This window comes from Pantherophis guttatus, chromosome 1, assembly GCF_059756535.1.
Source record: "Pantherophis guttatus breed Tessera chromosome 1, ASM5975653v1, whole genome shotgun sequence".
Lineage (NCBI taxonomy): Eukaryota > Metazoa > Chordata > Lepidosauria > Squamata > Colubridae > Pantherophis > Pantherophis guttatus.
Window position 1 is genome coordinate 349,487,847 of NC_142063.1, and position 17,663 is coordinate 349,505,509.

Consider the following 17,663-nt stretch of genomic DNA (forward strand, 5'->3'; position numbering starts at 1 on the left):
ATTTGTAAAGAAGCTGAGTGGCCCAGGGAGGGTGAGGGTGCAGCGTGTGTGTGTGTGTGTGTGTGTGTGTGTGTGCTCCACCTCCCTGCAGGGACAGACCATTAGCAGTTATTTATGGAGGCATAGGGTTCAAGCACACATTGGCCCTTTTGGACTTCAGCTGTTCTTCTGTAGCCTGTCTTGATCCCGCTGTACCAGAATATTGTGTCTGTGGCATGTTTTATAGAAGGTGGACAGAGTTATTTAGATTATTGAAAAAGAGAAGGTTAAAATTGCAAAGCAGTGACTGAGACTTCAGAGCGCCTCCTCTGAGCAGGAATGAAGGTTTTCCGGCCCACATTTGGGGCTCCTGAGTCGTGGCAAAGCAAGCTCCATGGAGCAAACCCTTGGGGTGAGCTGGCCAATGGCCTGGCAGCCCTCTGCTCCCCTCCCCCTGCCACCATGAAGCTGGCTGCCATCCTTTTGGCTTCTCTCAGTGGTTTGGGAGTTTGACCCCAGTCCAACCCTCCTGGTTATTTCCCTCCCTCCTTTGGGTGGGGGGGTCTGTCTGCAGCAGCCCTTTTGGGCATGTTCTTCCTTCTCCAGAAGGCCACATCAGCTAGGAGTCCCCCTCTTTGGGGATGCCGGATAGGTACCCATCCTTCTCTTTAGTTGAAGGCCTCCAGGGCCCCTTTGGAAAAACAGGGCTCCTGGTTGTGAGGATGTGGGTTTCGCTGTTGATGGTTTATTTCAGACTGCTCTGATATCTAAACTGCCCTGGGCTCCATGCTGATGAAGTGCAGCTTTCCCACCCTGGGTCCCCTGGAGGCTGCCAGAGACACCCCCGCTTCCCTTGTCTGCAGCGCATTGTTGCCTTCTGGGCTTGGGGTTGAGGCGCCAGCTTTTGTCATGTGTTCCCTGAGAGGTCCCCTAGGGTGGAGGGGGGGGAGAAACCCATATGGAGCTCACTCCCCCTCCCAAAGGCCGTTTTGGTGGCCATTGAGAGCAAGGAGGCTGTGCTAGACTTTGGCTTGGAAGGTGGTTCAGATGTTACTTCTCCCAATTTGCTGGGGAGGAATGGGGAGGAGACAGCAATGAGTCCCGCCCACCTTGGCAGAAGATGCCCTGGCACACCTGGGTGAGAGGAACAACTGGGCTCCCAGCCTCAGCGGGGAAAGTGGCTGGCAGGTGGTGGCCTCTGTGAGGACCGCAGGTGCACCTCCTTCCCCTGAAGCAGCTTCTGGGATTCGGTGAGGGCAGGTGATGCGCTGCTCCACACACAGGAGGTTTCCCTCCAGGGTTGGTGCTCTGTGCCGGCTGCTTTCCCGAGGTGCCTTCATTGCTGCTGCAACAGGGGAGGAGGAGAGACAGGCGCTCTCTGGGCAGCTTCTGGCACGGCCCTTGGCCATGGATGTGGGGGGCTTGTGGTCGCAGATCCAGCAAAAGCGCTCTCTGATTCCTTCTGGGTACCACTTGTTCCACCATGAGGTGAGCTGGGGGGGGGAGGGGGCAGGAGGGCGGGTGTTTGGAGTCGGTCAGCTGGGGAGGAGGGGATGCAGTTGGACCTGCCGTGGTGTCTCGGGCCTTGCTCTGCCTGTCTTGGGAAGGGCCCCCTCTGGCATTAGTGCCGGTTCTCTGGGGAGAGTGAGCCAGGTGGGGGCCTGATTCCTTATAGCTTGGGACACCCCCCTCACTCTCGCATTACAAGTTGTGGCTTCCCTTTAAGGAGTGCCCCCTTGCTTCACCTTTCCTCCCGCCGGGAGCTTTCTGAAGAAATGAAGGTGCCAGGTGCAGCCTCCTCATTGACTGGGTTAGGGTTAGGTAACCCTAACCCACCAATTCACACAGAAGCTGGACAGGGATGGGGGCATTTGGCAGTTGGGGGGGGGGGGCTGGATACGTCCCTGGCCTTTCCTACTCCGGGATCCAGGAAAGAGAACGATGTCAGGGACCGCATGTACAATATTTGATCTGGCAGGGAGGGCATGCTGCAGGTCCTGTCTGCCAGGGGCTGACAGCTGATTTGTGCCAGGAGGCAGGCCTTCTCTGCCCTGGCACCCACCCCATAGAAGCCTCTCCCTGTAGTTGGGTTGCTCTGCCCCTGTTAATAGCAATGGCACTTAGACTTACAGTATGTACCGTTACACAGTGCTTTACAGCCCTCTCTAAGTGGTTTATGGAGTCAGCATGTTGCCCCCAACAATCTGGGTCCTGGGAGTTAGGGTTAGGATGGAAGGTTGAGTCAACCTTGAGCTGGTCAGAATTGAACTGCCAAACTGCTGACAATCAGCAGAAGTAGCCTGCAGTACTGCATTCTAACCACTGCACCACCATGGCTCAGGAAGCCCCTCAAGACTGGGTTCTGTCAGCAGGGTTGGGGGGTCCCAGGGAACCCGCCATATTTTAAGATGTCTCCTCTCATGTGGGTGATAAGGGGTTGTTATATTGTCTATAATTTTAATATTTAATAACTATCCATATTTTTATAATGATTTACTTGACTTGTATGCAACTCAGTCACTCCTGGTGAAATGGGCTGCTGTGTGTGGAATGGGTGCTCAGAGACCTATGGGGAGCCAGGAGGGAAAAGTGACCAGCTGGCCCAGTGGGGGGCAAACAGGGAGACCCGGGTGTGGACGGGAAGCAGACCCGTTTGGGAGCCTGGCAGCCTGTCAAAGGGGAGCTCTGCCTGGCCATCCCCTCCGTCCGTCCAAGTGCTGTGCTAGGTTCCCATGTCTCAGCCAGGCTGTTCTGTGCCCCTGGCAGGCAGGTGACGGTGCCCGCTTGGCAGAGATGGAGAACGCCCTGACGGCCCGGGATAGGGTGGGAGTGCAGGACTTTGTCCTGCTGGAAAACTTCACCAGCGAAGCTGCTTTCATCGAGAACCTGCGCAGGCGGTTCAAGGAAAACCTCATCTACGTGAGTGCGGTGTCTGGTAGCCACCTTATTCATTTTTTATTGATTCATTTATTCAATTCTATAGCTGCCCATCTCAGTCAATGACTCTGGGCAGCTTACAATTCAAAAAATACATTGCAATTAAAAATATTACGAACATTTTAAAACAGTAAAAACATCCAGATTAAATATACATAGGAGCAAATTACTTGAGCAGTGAGCCATACAGCCAGGAAAGACATTGGGGGCCTCAGGCTTATCGGAACAGAGCCGGCTCTTGAGGGCCTTACAGAAGGATAACTGGGCTGGGGCCATTTTAATCTCCGAAGGGAGAAGGTTCTACAGAGCGTCTTGCCTGGCCTAGTGGGCGGGGGGCTCCTTCCTTGGCAGCCCCCAAATCAAAACTCTCCCTTGGTCTCCTCGCATTGGGGATTAAGAGATGCCCGGCTCCAGGGAGCCCCCTTGCTCTGGGTGGCCCGTGGCTGCTGAGGCTGATCAACGCTGAGGGTCAGTGGCCCAGGGGGAATCTTCTTGGGGTTGGGGGGTCTTCTTGGGGAAGGCAGTCCACTGCAGGTGCTGGATTACAATGGAAGATGCTGCTGCTGCAGGGGAACCAAAATATCCTTGTGGCGCCCAGATCACTTAAGGAAAGGAGACAGGATTTTGGTCCTCAGGCTAAATTGGGGGACTGTGGGCCCTCTTGAAAGGAGCCCCATTGAGCCAGGGCACCCGCTGGCCCCTCCTGATGCCCCCCTGGGCTGGCTTCCTCTTCAGACATATATTGGTTCAGTTCTGGTCTCGGTGAACCCGTACAAGGACCTGGAGATCTACAGTAAGCAGCACATGAACCGTTACCGTGGCGTCAGCTTCTACGAAGTTTCTCCTCACCTGTGGGTACCTGAACATGCGTAATGCTCTCCCCACCCCCTTTCCCCCTCCACTGCACTGCCAAGGCAGCTAATGGTGCGGAAGTGCATTGGCACCCCTTGACCTAGCAACTCAGCAGGAACGATGGGGAGAAGGTCCCCCATGCAGAAAGGGTGGGAAGCACCTGGCAGAAGGCTGCAGGTCAAAAAGATGGGGGGAGGGGGAGCGGGGGGGGGAAATCCCGGTAGGGCTCTCCTTCCTGCTGCTTCAGCATTGACTCCACTGGGCTTGGTGGGAACCAAACCCTGCCAGGCTATCCTGCCAGTTCTGGGCTGCTGCTCCCCGCTGGCCCTTTGTGGCAGGAGGGAATTGGAGGTGTTGCTCCTGCCCTTTGGTGAGAATGCTAAGTCCGGGGGTGGGGTGGCATTTGAACAAGGAGCTCTGAAACTGCAGCCGGAGCCTCTGTGCTCCTGGGGGAAAGCAGAGCAGGCAGCCTCTTGCCCTCCCTCCCTCCCTCCTCAGCTACGCCATTGCTGACAATGCCTACCGCTCGCTGCGGACAGAGAGGAAGGACCAGTGCATCCTCATCTCGGGGGAGAGTGGGGCGGGCAAGACAGAGGCTACCAAGAAGATCTTGCAGTACTATGCGGTCACCTGCCCTGCGAGCGAGCAGGTGGAGACGGTGAAGGACAGGCTGCTACAGTCCAACCCGGTCCTTGAGGTACCCCTCGCGGCTCACTGAGGAATGGGGGTGCTGGTCTTGCTTTGGGGTCCCAAGGGTGTCGTGGCCAGCCAATGTCTTGGCCTCCTCGGTGGCTTGCCCAGGGCAGGAGCTCACAGCCCCTGACAGCTCAAGAAAGCGCTTCCTTGTATGGAGGAGAGGTCTCCTTTGGAGAGTACTCCCTGCTTGTTTGGAGGGAACCGTGGCCCTTCTCCTCCTGGCCTTGAGGCTGGGGGACTCCAGTGTGAATAATGGCTTTGCATTCCTCCCCCCTCCCCCCTGCAGCCCCTCTCCTCTTCCAGGGAGTCAGGCAGCATGTAGTGCAGGGGCTTCTGGCCGGGAGGAGGGCCTGGTTTTGAGGGGGGCAGGGGGGCTGCAAGATCCCCATCTGGATTTTTCTGTTTTCTGTGTGACCAGGCTTTTGGAAATGCCAAGACTCTGCGGAATGACAACTCCAGCCGGTTTGGGAAATACATGGATGTCCAATTTGATTATAAGGTACGCAAGTGAATGGGGTTAGGGTTAGGGTTAGGGTTAGGAAGCAGGGAGGGAGGGAAATCCGGTCTTGGCTCCGGGGTGGGGGGATGTGCCCACCGACTCTGGTTCCCATCCCTGAAGGGTTCCCTGTCCGCCCCTTCTGCTGCTGCCGATTTGGCTGACTGTGGGACACCTGCAGCCCTGTCCTTGGGGCCTCTCGCCAGCAGCACCCATGCCTTCTCTTGGGTTGCCTAGGGGGCTCCCATCGGGGGCCACATCCTGAACTACCTCTTGGAGAAGTCACGGGTGGTGCACCAGAATCACGGTGAGAGGAACTTCCACATCTTCTACCAGCTGTTGGAGGGGGGAGAGGAAGACCTGCTGCGGAGGCTGGGGCTGGAAAAGAGCCCCCACCAATACCAGTTTCTGGTGAAGGTAAAGGGAGCTCCGGGTGGTTGGTGGTGGGGCCCTGCCTCCCCTGCAGGGCTGCTGCCTCCGGCTCTTCGCTGCCTCAAACCTTGCTGGTGGCGAACATGGAGTCTCCTGTGGGAATGTGCTTAGCGTGTCTCCTGGTCTCGGCTTGCTTGTCCGACCTGCGACCACCCGTGTATCAGGGGAGGGGGGGAGGGAAGCAGGAATCTGTTCTTCAGGAGCCCGTTCTGCCCCCCTTTGCACACAGGGCCAGTGCGCCAAAGTCGCCTCCATCAACGACAAAAGCGACTGGAAGGTGGTGCGCAGGGCACTGTCCGTCATCAACTTCAGTGACAGTGAAGTCGAGGTGAGAGGCCTGGCCTTGCCTCCTTTCTCCCCTCCCTCTGGTGGGAGAAGCCTTTCCTAGGGATACCCCTGCCACAGGGCTGGATTTACAAGACTTTTCCTTCCTTTTCCAGGATCTGCTGAGTATCATTGCAAGCGTGTTGCACTTGGGGAATGTGCAATTTACAACCGACGAACACGGCAGTGCACAAGTGACCACGGAAAACCAGATCAAATACTTGGCCAGGGTGAGTGATGGGATCTGTTCCAGGCCTCATGATACATTGGAAGTGAAATGTACCAACCGCCTTCAGAAGCGCTTTCACATCTCTTTTGAAATTTCACAGAAATGTTTACTAAGGCCATCCCTGGTTCAGCTGAGGTTGGCTTAGGAAGCGAGTGCAGGTCGTCTGTGATCAGCTGGCACTGCCCTTCGTTTGCCCATCCTTTGCAGAGGGCCGGCTGTGCTCTCTTGCGAGGAAGGGGGGCCTGAAGTGGGGCGAGGCAGGTGCAGGAGAAAGAAGGGATGGGTGGCCAGGTCGCCCCGGGAGCAGCCCAGCCACAGCAGCTCCCCTTCTTGTTACTGACTGATCTTCTCTGCCCAAGACTCAGCCCTGCGACCCGGACGCAGGAGGGACCGGCTGGTGCTCTCACACGTTCTCTTTTCCTTGGTTTGAAGCTCCTGGGCCTGGAGAACTTGGTGCTGCAGGAAGCTCTGACTCACAAGAAGATCATTGCAAAGGGAGAACAGGTGAGAGAAGAGTTGCCAGCAGAACGATGGGGGGTAGGGGGTAGCCTGGCGATCCCCTGGCGACTGTCTCTAGGTCCTGAGGAGCTTGGTCCTTGTAGCGAGAGTTCAGTTGGAGAGTGGTGGCCTCTCTTCTTCCCTGCAGCTGATCAGCCCTCTCAGCCTGGAACAGGCCTCCTACGCTCGTGACGCTCTGGCCAAAGCCGTGTATGGGCGCACCTTCTCCTGGCTGGTGGGCAAGATTAACAAGTCCTTGGCTTACAAGGTGAGTTGGTCTCTAGCACCTCAATTGCTGGCCTTCGCAGTCGGGCCCAAGCAGCGCCTGCAGGTTCCGCACACTTATCTCGGGGCTTCTTCCCCATAGCCAGGGCTCACCTGTCATTGGTTCGGAACTCGGAGAGGAGATGTGAAACTGTGGTTGTGTTTTAACATCCCCGTGAAGCAGCCAAATGTCTCGGGCAGGAAACAGGATGCACACCGACTGCAAGGCTGTTGGTTTGCTAGCATGCAAAGGTTAGAACAGGTGCCTGGAACGGCAAGGATACCCTCCTCTGCAGACATAGTGGGCTACAACCGTGCAGTGGCAGAGGGCCAGCCTCCAGAGGGCGGCAGATTTTCCTCTCCCTGATGAGGCGGCCCTTGACCGCGGGTGAGAGGAGCTGCACTGTCTCCATTGGGTAGGGCAAGAGGCCCAGGGCTGCTTGGCAGGGGTGCATGTTGTCTCTTCCTTGTGCAAGAGAAGCTGGTGCTGTCGCTGCCACCAAGCCAAAAGGTCAAGGACTCACCTGTGAGGAAGAGCGCCCACCACAGTTGGTTAGTAGAGCAGCTGCCCGCAGGGTGAACGGGCGGGCTGAGCCAGACATTCCCTGAGGAGGAAGAGCTTAGATGGAGACCCTTATTTGGCAAGAGCCCCTTTTTCCAGAAGGGTGAGATTGATGGCAGGCAGCCAGTGGAAGGCCACCTTGATGCAGCCTCCCAGGGAGCCCCCACCGAGAAGGACTGTCTCGTCTCCAGTCCTGGGCAGGATGACCCATCAAGCGAGGAGTCCACGGGCTGTCTTAGACATGGTACGGGCCACGTGGGCTGGTCAGAAAGGGCCCTGTAGTGCAGAAACCCAATGGGGGTTGGAAAAACATCTTCATCTGGCATGCAGGGAATTTTTCTGAAATGCGTTGGGCTTTCTATCAGCTCCCCTTTCTTGGGGCAGGGGGTGCTTTTCAGTGATTTCCAGGTGAGCCCCCAAAGGTGTTTCTTAGCAGCTCACACTCTGAAGGAGACACCCTCTTTCGTGGCCAGTCCCTTGGTTCCTCTTTCCCATGGGAAGCAGGCCTGCCTGCCTGCCTGCCTGCCTGCCCGCCCGCCCGCCCGCAACAAAACAAAAATGCCTGCCGGGTGTGATTTGCCCAGCCGCAGGTGTGCCAGAAAGAGCTGCAGAGAAACCAGTCGGGAAGGCTCCGGTGTTGCTTTTGCTGCCTGGCGACTGGCTCTGCCTGGGAGGCATCTATAGGCCTCCTTTGCTGCATCATTTGCTGTGGCTAGTTTTCTCCTCTTATTGTCTTTATTTGCTGCTTTTGTAGTTTTTAATGGGAAGTTTTTTATTTAAGAAGCAAGAACAATAAAGAAACAAGTCACAGACATCCAAACCAAACAACCCCCAAAAGGTTGGGTAAAAACATGTTATTTAAGACAGTAAGCTACAAACCAGGAGACTGTGAGTTCTAGTCCTGCCTTAGGCTCAAATGTTCAAAGCCTTTATTGTCATTGCACATCATGTATACAACGAAATTAGTTCCAAAGCCAGCTGGGTGACCTTGGGCCAGTCATTTTGTCTCAGTCCTAGACAGGAGGCAATGGCAAACTACTTCTGAAGAACTTTGCCAAGTAACTGCCCAGATTTGTCCGAGCAGTCTTGAGGAGGGAACATTGACTCAAGGGCATACACACACAGATGGAAATGAAATAAAGCACAGAGGAAATGCAGCTTCTCCCATTGTTCGAGCCTTTAGGGCTCCCTGGAGGAGCCCTTGGCGTGCCAGAGGCTTACCAGTTCCGGAAATGCTGGTTCTCGAACAAAGCCGCTGGCTGCTGTTGTGTCTCTCTCTGGAGGCTGCTTCCCCCTGGTGCTGCTTTTTTTCCTCTGGGGGGACCAGCCTGTGTTTTCCTTCTTTTCATCAGAGCGCTGCAAACTCTTAGTGGGCTGCCATTCTGTTCTCTGTTCCCTGGGCTGCATCAGGCAAGACACGATTGGTATTTTGAAATGGATTCCACCATTTATTTATTTATTTATTGCTCAATTTATATACCGCCCTTCTCCCTAAGGACTCAGGGCGGTGCACAGCCAGAATTAAGAACATGAACTACAAATATTAAGAACAATTAAAATATATATAAATTTGGCCCAAAAATTTAAAAATCACAAACCAATTAAAATATTTAAAAAATTTAAAAATTTCTTCTTAAGCCAGCCCGGCTTGCTGGAAAAAGTGGGTTTTAAGGGCACGGCGGAAGGCACTGAGGTCTTGGATTCTCCTTATCTCTGGGGGCAACTGATTCCAGAGGGTAGGTGCCCCCACAGAGAAGGCTCTCCCCCTGGGGGTCACCAGCCTACATTGTTTGGCTGATGGCACCCTGAGGAGGCCCTCTCTGTGGGAGCGCACAGGTCGGTGGGAGGTCATCGGTAGCAGCAGGCGGTCTCGAAGATAGCTAGGCCCTATGCCATGGAGCGCTTTAAAGGTGATAACCAACACCTTGAAGCGTACCCGGGAGCCAGTGCAGCTCGCGCAGGAGTGGTGTTACATGGGAGCACCATGCTGCTCCCGTCACTACCCGTGCTGCTGCGTTCTGGACCAGCTGGAGCCTCTGGGTGCCCTTCAAGGGGAGCCCCATGTAGAGAGCGTTGCAGTAGTCAAGGCGAGAGGTGACGAGGGCGTGAGTGACTGTGCACAGGGAATCCCGATCAAGAAAGGGCCGCAACTGGTGAATCAGGCGAACCTGATAAAAGGTCCCCCTGGTTACAGCTGTCAGATGTTCCTCCAAGGACAGCTGCATATCCAGGAGGACTCCCAGATTGCGAGCCCTTTCTGTGGGGGCCAAAGACTTGCCCCCAATAGTCAGTGATGGAGTCAACTGACTATATCGGGATGCCGGGAGCCACAGCCACTCAGTCTTGGAAGGGTTGAGCTTGAGCCTGTTCCTCCCCATCCAGACCCGCACAACCTCCAGGCACTGAGACATCACTTCAAGGGCATCGTTGGGGTGGCCTGGGGTGGAGATGTACAGCTGGGTGTCATCAGCGTACTGGTGGTATCTCACCCCGAAGCCACGGATGATCTCGCCCAGCGGCTTCACATAAATGTTGAACAGAAGGGGCGAGAGGACCGATCCCTGCGGCACTCCACAGACGAGAGGCCTCAAGGTCGACCTCTTCCCCCCTGCCAACACAAACTGCGACCAGTTGGAGAGAAAGGAGGAGAACCACCGCAATACGGTGCCTCCCATCCCCAACTCTTCCAGCCGGTGCAGCATGATACCATGGTCGATGGTATCAAAAGCCGCTGAGAGGTCTAACAGGAACAGAACAGAGGAGCAACCCCTGTCCCGAGCCCTCCAGAGATCATCAACCAACGCGATCAATGCCATTTCCGTGCTGTGCCCAGACCTGAAACCCGACTGGGACAGATCTAGATAAGATGTTTCCTCCAGGAATTGCGGAAACTGTTGCGCAACCACACTCTCAACAACCTTCGCCATAAAGCGAAGGTTGGAGACAGGACGATAGTTGGCCAATATTGCCGGATCCAGGGACGGCTTCTTGAGGAGAGGCCTCACCACCGCCTCTTTCAAGGCAGCGGGGAAGTAACCCTCACTCAACGAAGCATTGATAACACCCTGGAGCCAGCCTCGTCCCGAGCCCTCCAGAGATCATCAACCAACGCAACCAATGCCGTTTCCCTTTATTCCCTGCTGAGGCTGTATGTGCTCCCAGTCATTTTGGGGCAAAATCTGGCATGCAAAACTAATGCAAAATGCCAGCCTCTGCTGTGTTGCTGCAGCTGAGCCATTGCTGGCTGGCCTTCCGCAGCTCAGCAGGGCCCCCCAGCCTTTTCTCTCCTCCCTGCCTTTGGCTGTGACTGGCTCTCCAGGTGACGGCCTAGGAGGGATGCAGCAAAGACTTTCCCTCTCCTGGCCGGGAGCACTCCGGTTCCGGTTCAGGTTCAGGGTGCTTTCTTGGAGGGGAAACGGCATTCCACGGATCTCTGGTAGCCCAGGAGCCCAAGCCGTGGGTGGGTTGCTAGGGGCTACTAGGCACCTGCTGCTTTAAGGAACATTGTTTTCCACCTGGGCTTTTCTTTCACAGCTTTTCCCGGGGTTTTATATATTGTTTGACTTCTTTTTTTTTTTGGTCTTGCTTTAACTGTGTTGCTTGATTACAGTCATTTGATGGTTTTATCATTCTTTCCACCTTGCTGACTGTGAGTCTAAACTATTGTCAATTGCTGGGAGAACTCTCTCCAGAAATGCCGGTTCCTGTCTGACTCGGTTGGATTAAGTGCAGGACTGGTGGCTGCCTTGCAGTTCTTGGGCTAATCCCAAAGGTGCTTTTTCAGGACGCAACTGGACTTTCTGGTTTTTCTTTGAAGACATTTTGCATCTCATCCAAGAAGCTTCTTCAGCTCTGACTGGATGGTCCTTCTATTCCCCACCATCCAGTCAGACCTGAAGAAGCTTCTTGGATGAGAAGCAAAACTTCTTCAAAGAAAAACAAGGAAGTCCAGTTGCCTCCTGAAAAAGCACCTTTGGGACAACCATGACCTGGATGACGGAGAATCTCCATAGACAATCTTGGGCTAACGGGAGAAGTAGCATCCACTGGGCAGCTGCAGTAACCTCTGGGGAAAGTGTGGGACGGGCGAGGGTCTCCCTGGGGCTCGGGCAGGGTCCTCTATGCTGGCCTGGGCAGCCTCCCCTTGAAAAAGGCACCTGGGCTGCCTTTGCTTGTTAGGAAGGCCTATTCTAGGGACTCTCTACATGGGGCTCCCCTTGAGGAGCACCCGGAAGCTCCAACTGGTCCAGAATGCGGCCGTGCGGGTGGTGATCCCATGTGACCCCCCTCCTGCGCGAGCTGCACTGGCTCCCAGTGGCTCCCAGTGGTCTTCTGGGTGCGCTTCAAGGTTTTGGTTACCGTAAGTACCCTCGTAAGTACCCTTTACGAGACCGCCTTCTGCCACCAGTAGCCTCTCACCGACCAGTTCGCTCCCATAGAGAGGGGCTACTCAGGGTGCCGTTGGCCAAACAATGTCGACTGGCGGCCCCCAGGGGGAGATCCTTCTCTGTGGGGGCACCTGCCATCTGGAACAAGCTCCCCCTGGAAATACGGAGGATCCAAGACTTACGCACTTTCCGCCGCGCCCTAAAAACGTTTTTATTCCAACAGGCTGGTCTGGCCTAACTCTCCCTTTTAAATTGGGTTTTAAATGTTTTACATAAATTGGATGTTTTTAAATTTGTTTTTGAGCCCAAATTATTTAATCTATTTTTAATAGCTTTTAACTTTTGTATGTTATTTGTATTTTTATCTTGGCTGTTCACCACCCTGAGTCCTCTGGGAGTAGGGCGGTATATAAATATGATAAAATAAAAAATAAATAAATAAATTCAGAGGAATCAGAGAGTTGCCAGGCTTGCATCGGTGGGCGTGGTGTTCCGACTGCGGGCATCGCCAGCACGCCTGGCACTTAGCAGTCTCAACATAAAAGCAGAAGAAATGAGCTGTTACAATGTGCAGGGTCCGTCAAGCAAGGCGCTGCTCCTGTCCCACTGGAGGGGAGGGGGAAGTGCTGGGCTCAGGGCCCTGGTTGGGGTGTGTGTGTTGCCTGCTGGTGTGATTGACTGGGCTGCTGCTGCCTTGGAGGAGGACCCCTTTTGCAGATCCGACTTGAGAAGGGAGGAGGGGCCGCTTTTCCTCCCTCAGATCTCCAGAAGGGGAGAGCTGAGGGGTTCCCATCTTTATTCTCTCTTTTCTTTCCTAGGAAACGGAGAGCCTGGGCTGGAGGAAAAGCTCAACTGTGCTGGGACTGCTGGATATTTACGGATTTGAGGTTTTCCAACACAACAGGTGTGTTTCTGGGCGCCTTGGGTATCCCCTTTAGCTGGGAACCCTTTGGCAGCTGGATTGGCAGCCCATACAAAGCTCTGCTTGATACACTGGGGTTTCTCTTGCTCTCCGTCCGGGCTCCCTAGCGGCTTTGCAGAGCCCACAGCCCCCTGCTGTGGAGATGCACAGTTGCACTTCAGGGGAAGCCTTTCCGAGGATCTTGTGCTGCATGAGGGGTTTGTGGAGCTGGCCTGATGGCTGCCCGGCCTCTCTGCTGCTTCAGCATCCCTGTGTTTGTGTGTGTAAGAGGGTGTGGGTGACTGGGAGGCCCTCCCTACGGCTGAAGGTTGGCTGCCCTGGATCAGCCCTCTTGAAGTGCCCCCTGCTTCCTTGCAGCTTTGAGCAATTCTGCATCAATTACTGTAATGAGAAGCTGCAGCAGCTCTTCATAGAGCTCACCCTGAAATCTGAGCAAGAGGAGTATGAAGCCGAGGGCATCGCGGTAAGAGCCCCCTCCCCTCCTGTGGTGACCCCCAGGTGGGAGAGCCTTGCAGGAGAACCACGCTCCCCCCACTTTGGAGGTCAGGGGTGGTTGGCGGCTTTTCTTGGAAAGGGACGGATGGGGCAGCTCAGGTGGACTGGGGCTGCGGAGGTGGCTGCCCCCCATAACCTAGGGGAATTGGATCTCTCTTTGTGAAATGGCAGTGGGAGCCAGTTCAGTATTTCAACAACAAGATCATCTGTGACTTGGTGGAAGAAAAGTTTAAAGGCATAATTTCCATTTTGGTAAGTCCTCCTCAGAGAAGCAGAACCTCCAAACAACCCCGGGGCAGCCGGGGAGCCCCACCCAGCCCAGAGGGGACAGCGTGGCCTTCCCGTGGCTACAAGGTCCCTTCCAACTCTGTTAATCTGTATGCCTTCTGCTCCTTGGGCCTTTTCACTTGCCCCATGAATGGGGAGTTGGCCCATTAAGCAGCAGGCCCGCTTCTGAGCCTGTGCTGATGGCCTGCTGGAGCTGTGGGGCACACTTGTGGGGAGCTGTCCCCCTTCTGGCCTTCTGCCAACACAGGCTGCTCATGCGTAAAGCAGCCGAGGGGAGGCACCCCGACCTCCCTCCTCCTCTTCCTCCTCCTCACTTGGCTTTGTCTGCAGGACGAGGAGTGCCTGCGGCCTGGGGACGCCACAGATATGACCTTTCTGGAGAAGCTTGAGGAGACCATCAAGAGCCACCCCCATTTCCTCACGTGAGTTCAGAAGAGATCCCCTTCCACCCAGGAAGAGGAGGGGATGGCACAGTTTTCAGACCAAGGATGGCTCTTTCGCAGTTGGGCTTTGATTGATTTAATTAATATAGCTGCCCATCTCACATTCAATACGGACAGTTTACAAATTCAAACATGAACAACACACACAAAAATTTAAAAATAAAATAGGCATAGGAGCTTGAAAAGTACAAAACTGTGCGACCCACTCTGTGGAAGAGCACAGTCCATTCAGGAAGAGTTTTATAGGCTCCACCACCCCCACCCCGTCTGACCCTCCCAGGCCAGCTGGCCAAGCTGGGGTCCTCTCCTTAGGTCTTTCTTCTTGTTACCATGGGTAACCCAGAAGGGAGGAGGGGTTTGCAGTGGGGTGCCCTACAGAAGGCACTACCCAAGAAGTAGGAGAACCCAAAGCCTTTGGCATTAAGATGACCCTGACAATTAGAACAATTAACCAGTGGAACAACTTACCTCCAGAAATTGTGAATTCTCCAACACTGGAAGTTTTTAAGACAAAATTGGACAACCATTTGTCTGAAATGGTATAGGGCAGTGGTGGCGAATCTTTTACTCACCGAGTGTCGAACAGGTACGCGCTTTGCGTGCGCGCATGCTATCCGCACTAACGTGCAGTTCCATCTGCGCATACGCATGAGTTTTGCACACGCCCCCCTGTGTGCTGCATGTGCAACCATGCCATTTGCTCATGCGCACAGCTTTCATGTGAACAATGTGTGCAAATGGTATCTACACATGCGCGTGCTGCGCGCAAGTGCTCGCACATGCGCACGAGAGCTCCGAAGACCAGCTGGGTCCCCTGAATTGCGTTCATGTGCACCGGAGGCCCGAACAGGCAGCTGGGGAGCGTGCACATGCACAGCTGCAGGTGTGTTGGGAGACAACACGTGTGCCCAGAAAGATGGCTCTGCATGCCACCTTGGGCACACGTGCCATAGGTTCGCCATCATGGGTATAGGGTTTCCTTTTTTTTTTTTTTTTAGTTTTAAAAACAAACTTTATTCGTATTTTTTTAAAAAAAAGACATTTAAAACAAATATAAGAAAAACTAACAAGTTTCTCTTAATCAAAAACACAATCAAAAATTACACATACATATACAGTAATTATATAGTGCTCAACTTCATCTATTGACTACTTTCTAGTATTATATATACATATATACATACGCACAGTGACTTATTTCCTTCTATATCTCTCTGACAGTGCAGTTGTTTATTTACATTGATTTCTCCTGAATTTCATCTCTAACCATTCCCCCTCCTCTGACTTATCCACTGGTACCAGCTATTCCATATTTTAAAGTATTTTGAAGTATTCTGGGTATAGGGTTTCCTATCTGAGCAGGGGGTTGGACTAGAAGACCTCCAAGGTCTCTTCCAATTTTGTTATTCTGTTACCCTATTGTTGACCCCCCACTTCCCTTTTGCCATGGGGTTTTCTTCACCCTCCCTAAGACCTTGGCTGAACCGGTCTGGCCAAGCTGCAGGTACGATACTGACCCTCTGCCGTGCTTTCTCCATAGCCACAAGCTGGCTGATGCCAAGACCCGGAAGTCGTTGGGGCGGGAAGAGTTCCGCCTGCTGCACTACGCCGGGGAAGTCACCTACAGCGTGGCAGGTCAGCCTTCCTGCAGTACCGCAGGGCTGGGTCCCATCCTCGCCTGGCCCCTGCCCAGGGGATCTTCCTGCTGCTCACCTTGTGGGTTTCTGACCTTCTTCCCCAGGTTTCTTGGATAAGAACAATGACCTGCTCTTCCGGAACCTCAAGGAGGTGAGCCTGGGGACGCACTCGGGGGAAAACCCTCCAGAAAGATGCAATCTCCCATGGTCTTGTTTGTTGCCTTTACAGGCGATGTGTGACTCGGAGAACCCCATCATCACCCAGTGCTTTGACAGGATGGAGCTGACCGACAAGAAGAGACCCGAGACGGTAAGACCTGGCAGAGGGGCTCTACGTCCCCCTGCTTTCCCCCTATGTGGGCACTCAATCAACTTCTCTGGACATCTTGCTTCTCAGGCCGTGACCCAGTTTAAGAACAGCCTCTTGAAGCTGATGGAGATCCTCATGTCCAAGGAGCCCTCCTACGTCCGCTGCATCAAGCCGAATCATGCCAAGCAGGCTGGTGGGTGGGGTCAACAGGGGTCCCCAACCCTCCCTCCCCCCACCCAATGCTCTGGGTTGGAGCCCAGGCTGAGGACGGCCACTCCTGTGGGGGGAAGGGCTACCGCTGGCATCCCTGCCTGGTTCTCCTCTTTGTCATGAAAGACGGTGGCCGCTTCCTCAAGGGCTCTTGGCCCATCGGGGCCTGAAACATGGCTGAAGTTGGGGCTCGGCTGCCCAGCCCCCCATTCTGAGCTGGTGAGGGAGAAGGATGGCTGTCTGTCTGGAACTGGCTCTGGACTCCAAGGATGATTCCATATTTTCCCAGGCAATTTTGATGAAGTTTTGATTCGGCACCAAGTGAAATACTTGGGCTTGATGGAGAACCTGAGAGTGCGCAGGGCTGGTTTTGCATATCGGCGGAAATACGAGGTTTTTCTGCAAAGGTACAGCACTAAGACAGGTGTCCGGGCTGTGCTTCCAGGGCATTTAGATATGGAGTTTTCAGAAGGCACAAGTGGGTGTGTACTGTCTAGTGAGGAATAAAGAGATCTTCATTGGATGCCCAGTCTCTGCCTTGGCATCTCTCCCACTCTTGCGCCCAAGGTGCCAACCCAAGCCTCTTCTGAGGCTGCCTAGTGGCCATCTTAGCAGCAGGCCTTTTGAAGGTGTTCTTTCCCTCTCCTTTCCTCTCTGACCAGGTACAAATCTCTGTGTCCTGAAACGTGGCCCACCTGGAATGGGAGGCCTCAAGACGGAGTGGCAGCCCTCCTGAAACACCTGGGCTTCAAGCAGGAAGAGTACAAGCTGGGCAGGTAATGGTTTGACAGCGGGAGTTGCTCTCCATCTGCGGAAGCAAAAGGGGGCTCTTCTCTCTTTCATAGATGTCTTTATTTCCAGGACAAAAATATTCATTCGTTTTCCTAAGACTCTGTTTGCGACAGAAGAAGCCCTGGAAGTTCGCAAGCAAAGCCTCGGTAGGTCTGTTGGGCATTTTTAAGTAAGTCAGGCTGACCTGACCTCGCTGTTTGCTTGGCTTAACCCCCATCTTTTCCCCCCGATTTAAGCCACAAAAATCCAAGCTGCTTGGCGAGGCTTCTATCGGCGAAAGAAATACCTTCAAATGAAGCATTCAGGTAGGAAGGCGGCCCTTCAAATAACTTCTGGGGCACAGTGCAACTGGATGTCATGCCCAGCTTTGCCTTGGAAGAGACAGCCGGGCTGGGCCTCATGGCTTTCCCCCATGGATAGGCCATGGGGGGCTGCTTTGAGACCACGAGGGGAATCAATAGCAGGTGCAGGGTAGCTCTGGGTGCTTGGCCCTTGAGGTTTCTTCCTGTTCTTTCATGCAGCGGTCACTATCCAGGCCTGGTGGCGTGGTACTCTGGGACGCCGGAAGGCTGCCAAGAAGAAGTGGGCAGTGGAGATAATCCGGCGGTATGTAAAAGTCGTGGTTTTGCTGCAGGACTTTCAGGTCACAGAGACCCTGCCCACTTGAGGAAAGGGTTGGGGGTCGCAGAATCCTGGAGTGGGGTCTTGAGTGAGTTTTATAGCCTGTATTTTAATTTTATTATTTTCACATTCTGAACTGCCCACCTCTCTCCAAGAGGAACTCGGGGTGGTGAGAGGGACTCCTTCCCATTCCTGACCCATCGGGGCTTATTGCTAGGCACAGTTGCTGGCAGGAGGGAAGAGGAAGAGGAGGCAGTGGGGCTATTTATGCGCCTGGCTGGACTGCTG

The 17,663-nt window shown here is 54.2% G+C and overlaps 1 protein-coding gene across 3 annotated transcripts in view; it reads left to right on the forward strand.

The window, feature by feature from the left end:
- The window catches only part of MYO1C (myosin IC), a 44,318-nt gene that overhangs the window by 11,012 nt on the left and 15,643 nt on the right, over nucleotides 1–17,663 (forward strand). For all 3 annotated transcript variants that reach the window (XR_015733439.1, XR_015733440.1, XM_034424463.3), the window contains exons 2-23: nucleotides 2,746–2,898; nucleotides 3,652–3,767; nucleotides 4,267–4,465; nucleotides 4,883–4,963; nucleotides 5,198–5,377; nucleotides 5,622–5,720; nucleotides 5,833–5,946; nucleotides 6,378–6,449; nucleotides 6,592–6,711; nucleotides 12,476–12,561; nucleotides 12,937–13,042; nucleotides 13,246–13,326; nucleotides 13,693–13,784; nucleotides 15,346–15,440; nucleotides 15,547–15,593; nucleotides 15,672–15,752; nucleotides 15,840–15,945; nucleotides 16,252–16,369; nucleotides 16,625–16,738; nucleotides 16,824–16,900; nucleotides 16,991–17,059; nucleotides 17,276–17,360. Coding sequence is in view for 1 of the 3 variants with exons in the window: in XM_034424463.3 (XP_034280354.1) it covers nucleotides 2,773–2,898; nucleotides 3,652–3,767; nucleotides 4,267–4,465; nucleotides 4,883–4,963; nucleotides 5,198–5,377; nucleotides 5,622–5,720; nucleotides 5,833–5,946; nucleotides 6,378–6,449; nucleotides 6,592–6,711; nucleotides 12,476–12,561; nucleotides 12,937–13,042; nucleotides 13,246–13,326; nucleotides 13,693–13,784; nucleotides 15,346–15,440; nucleotides 15,547–15,593; nucleotides 15,672–15,752; nucleotides 15,840–15,945; nucleotides 16,252–16,369; nucleotides 16,625–16,738; nucleotides 16,824–16,900; nucleotides 16,991–17,059; nucleotides 17,276–17,360 (2,264 nt within the window). In the remaining 2 variants the exon portion in view is untranslated. The remainder of the gene's footprint in view (nucleotides 1–2,745; nucleotides 2,899–3,651; nucleotides 3,768–4,266; nucleotides 4,466–4,882; nucleotides 4,964–5,197; nucleotides 5,378–5,621; nucleotides 5,721–5,832; nucleotides 5,947–6,377; nucleotides 6,450–6,591; nucleotides 6,712–12,475; nucleotides 12,562–12,936; nucleotides 13,043–13,245; nucleotides 13,327–13,692; nucleotides 13,785–15,345; nucleotides 15,441–15,546; nucleotides 15,594–15,671; nucleotides 15,753–15,839; nucleotides 15,946–16,251; nucleotides 16,370–16,624; nucleotides 16,739–16,823; nucleotides 16,901–16,990; nucleotides 17,060–17,275; nucleotides 17,361–17,663) is intronic.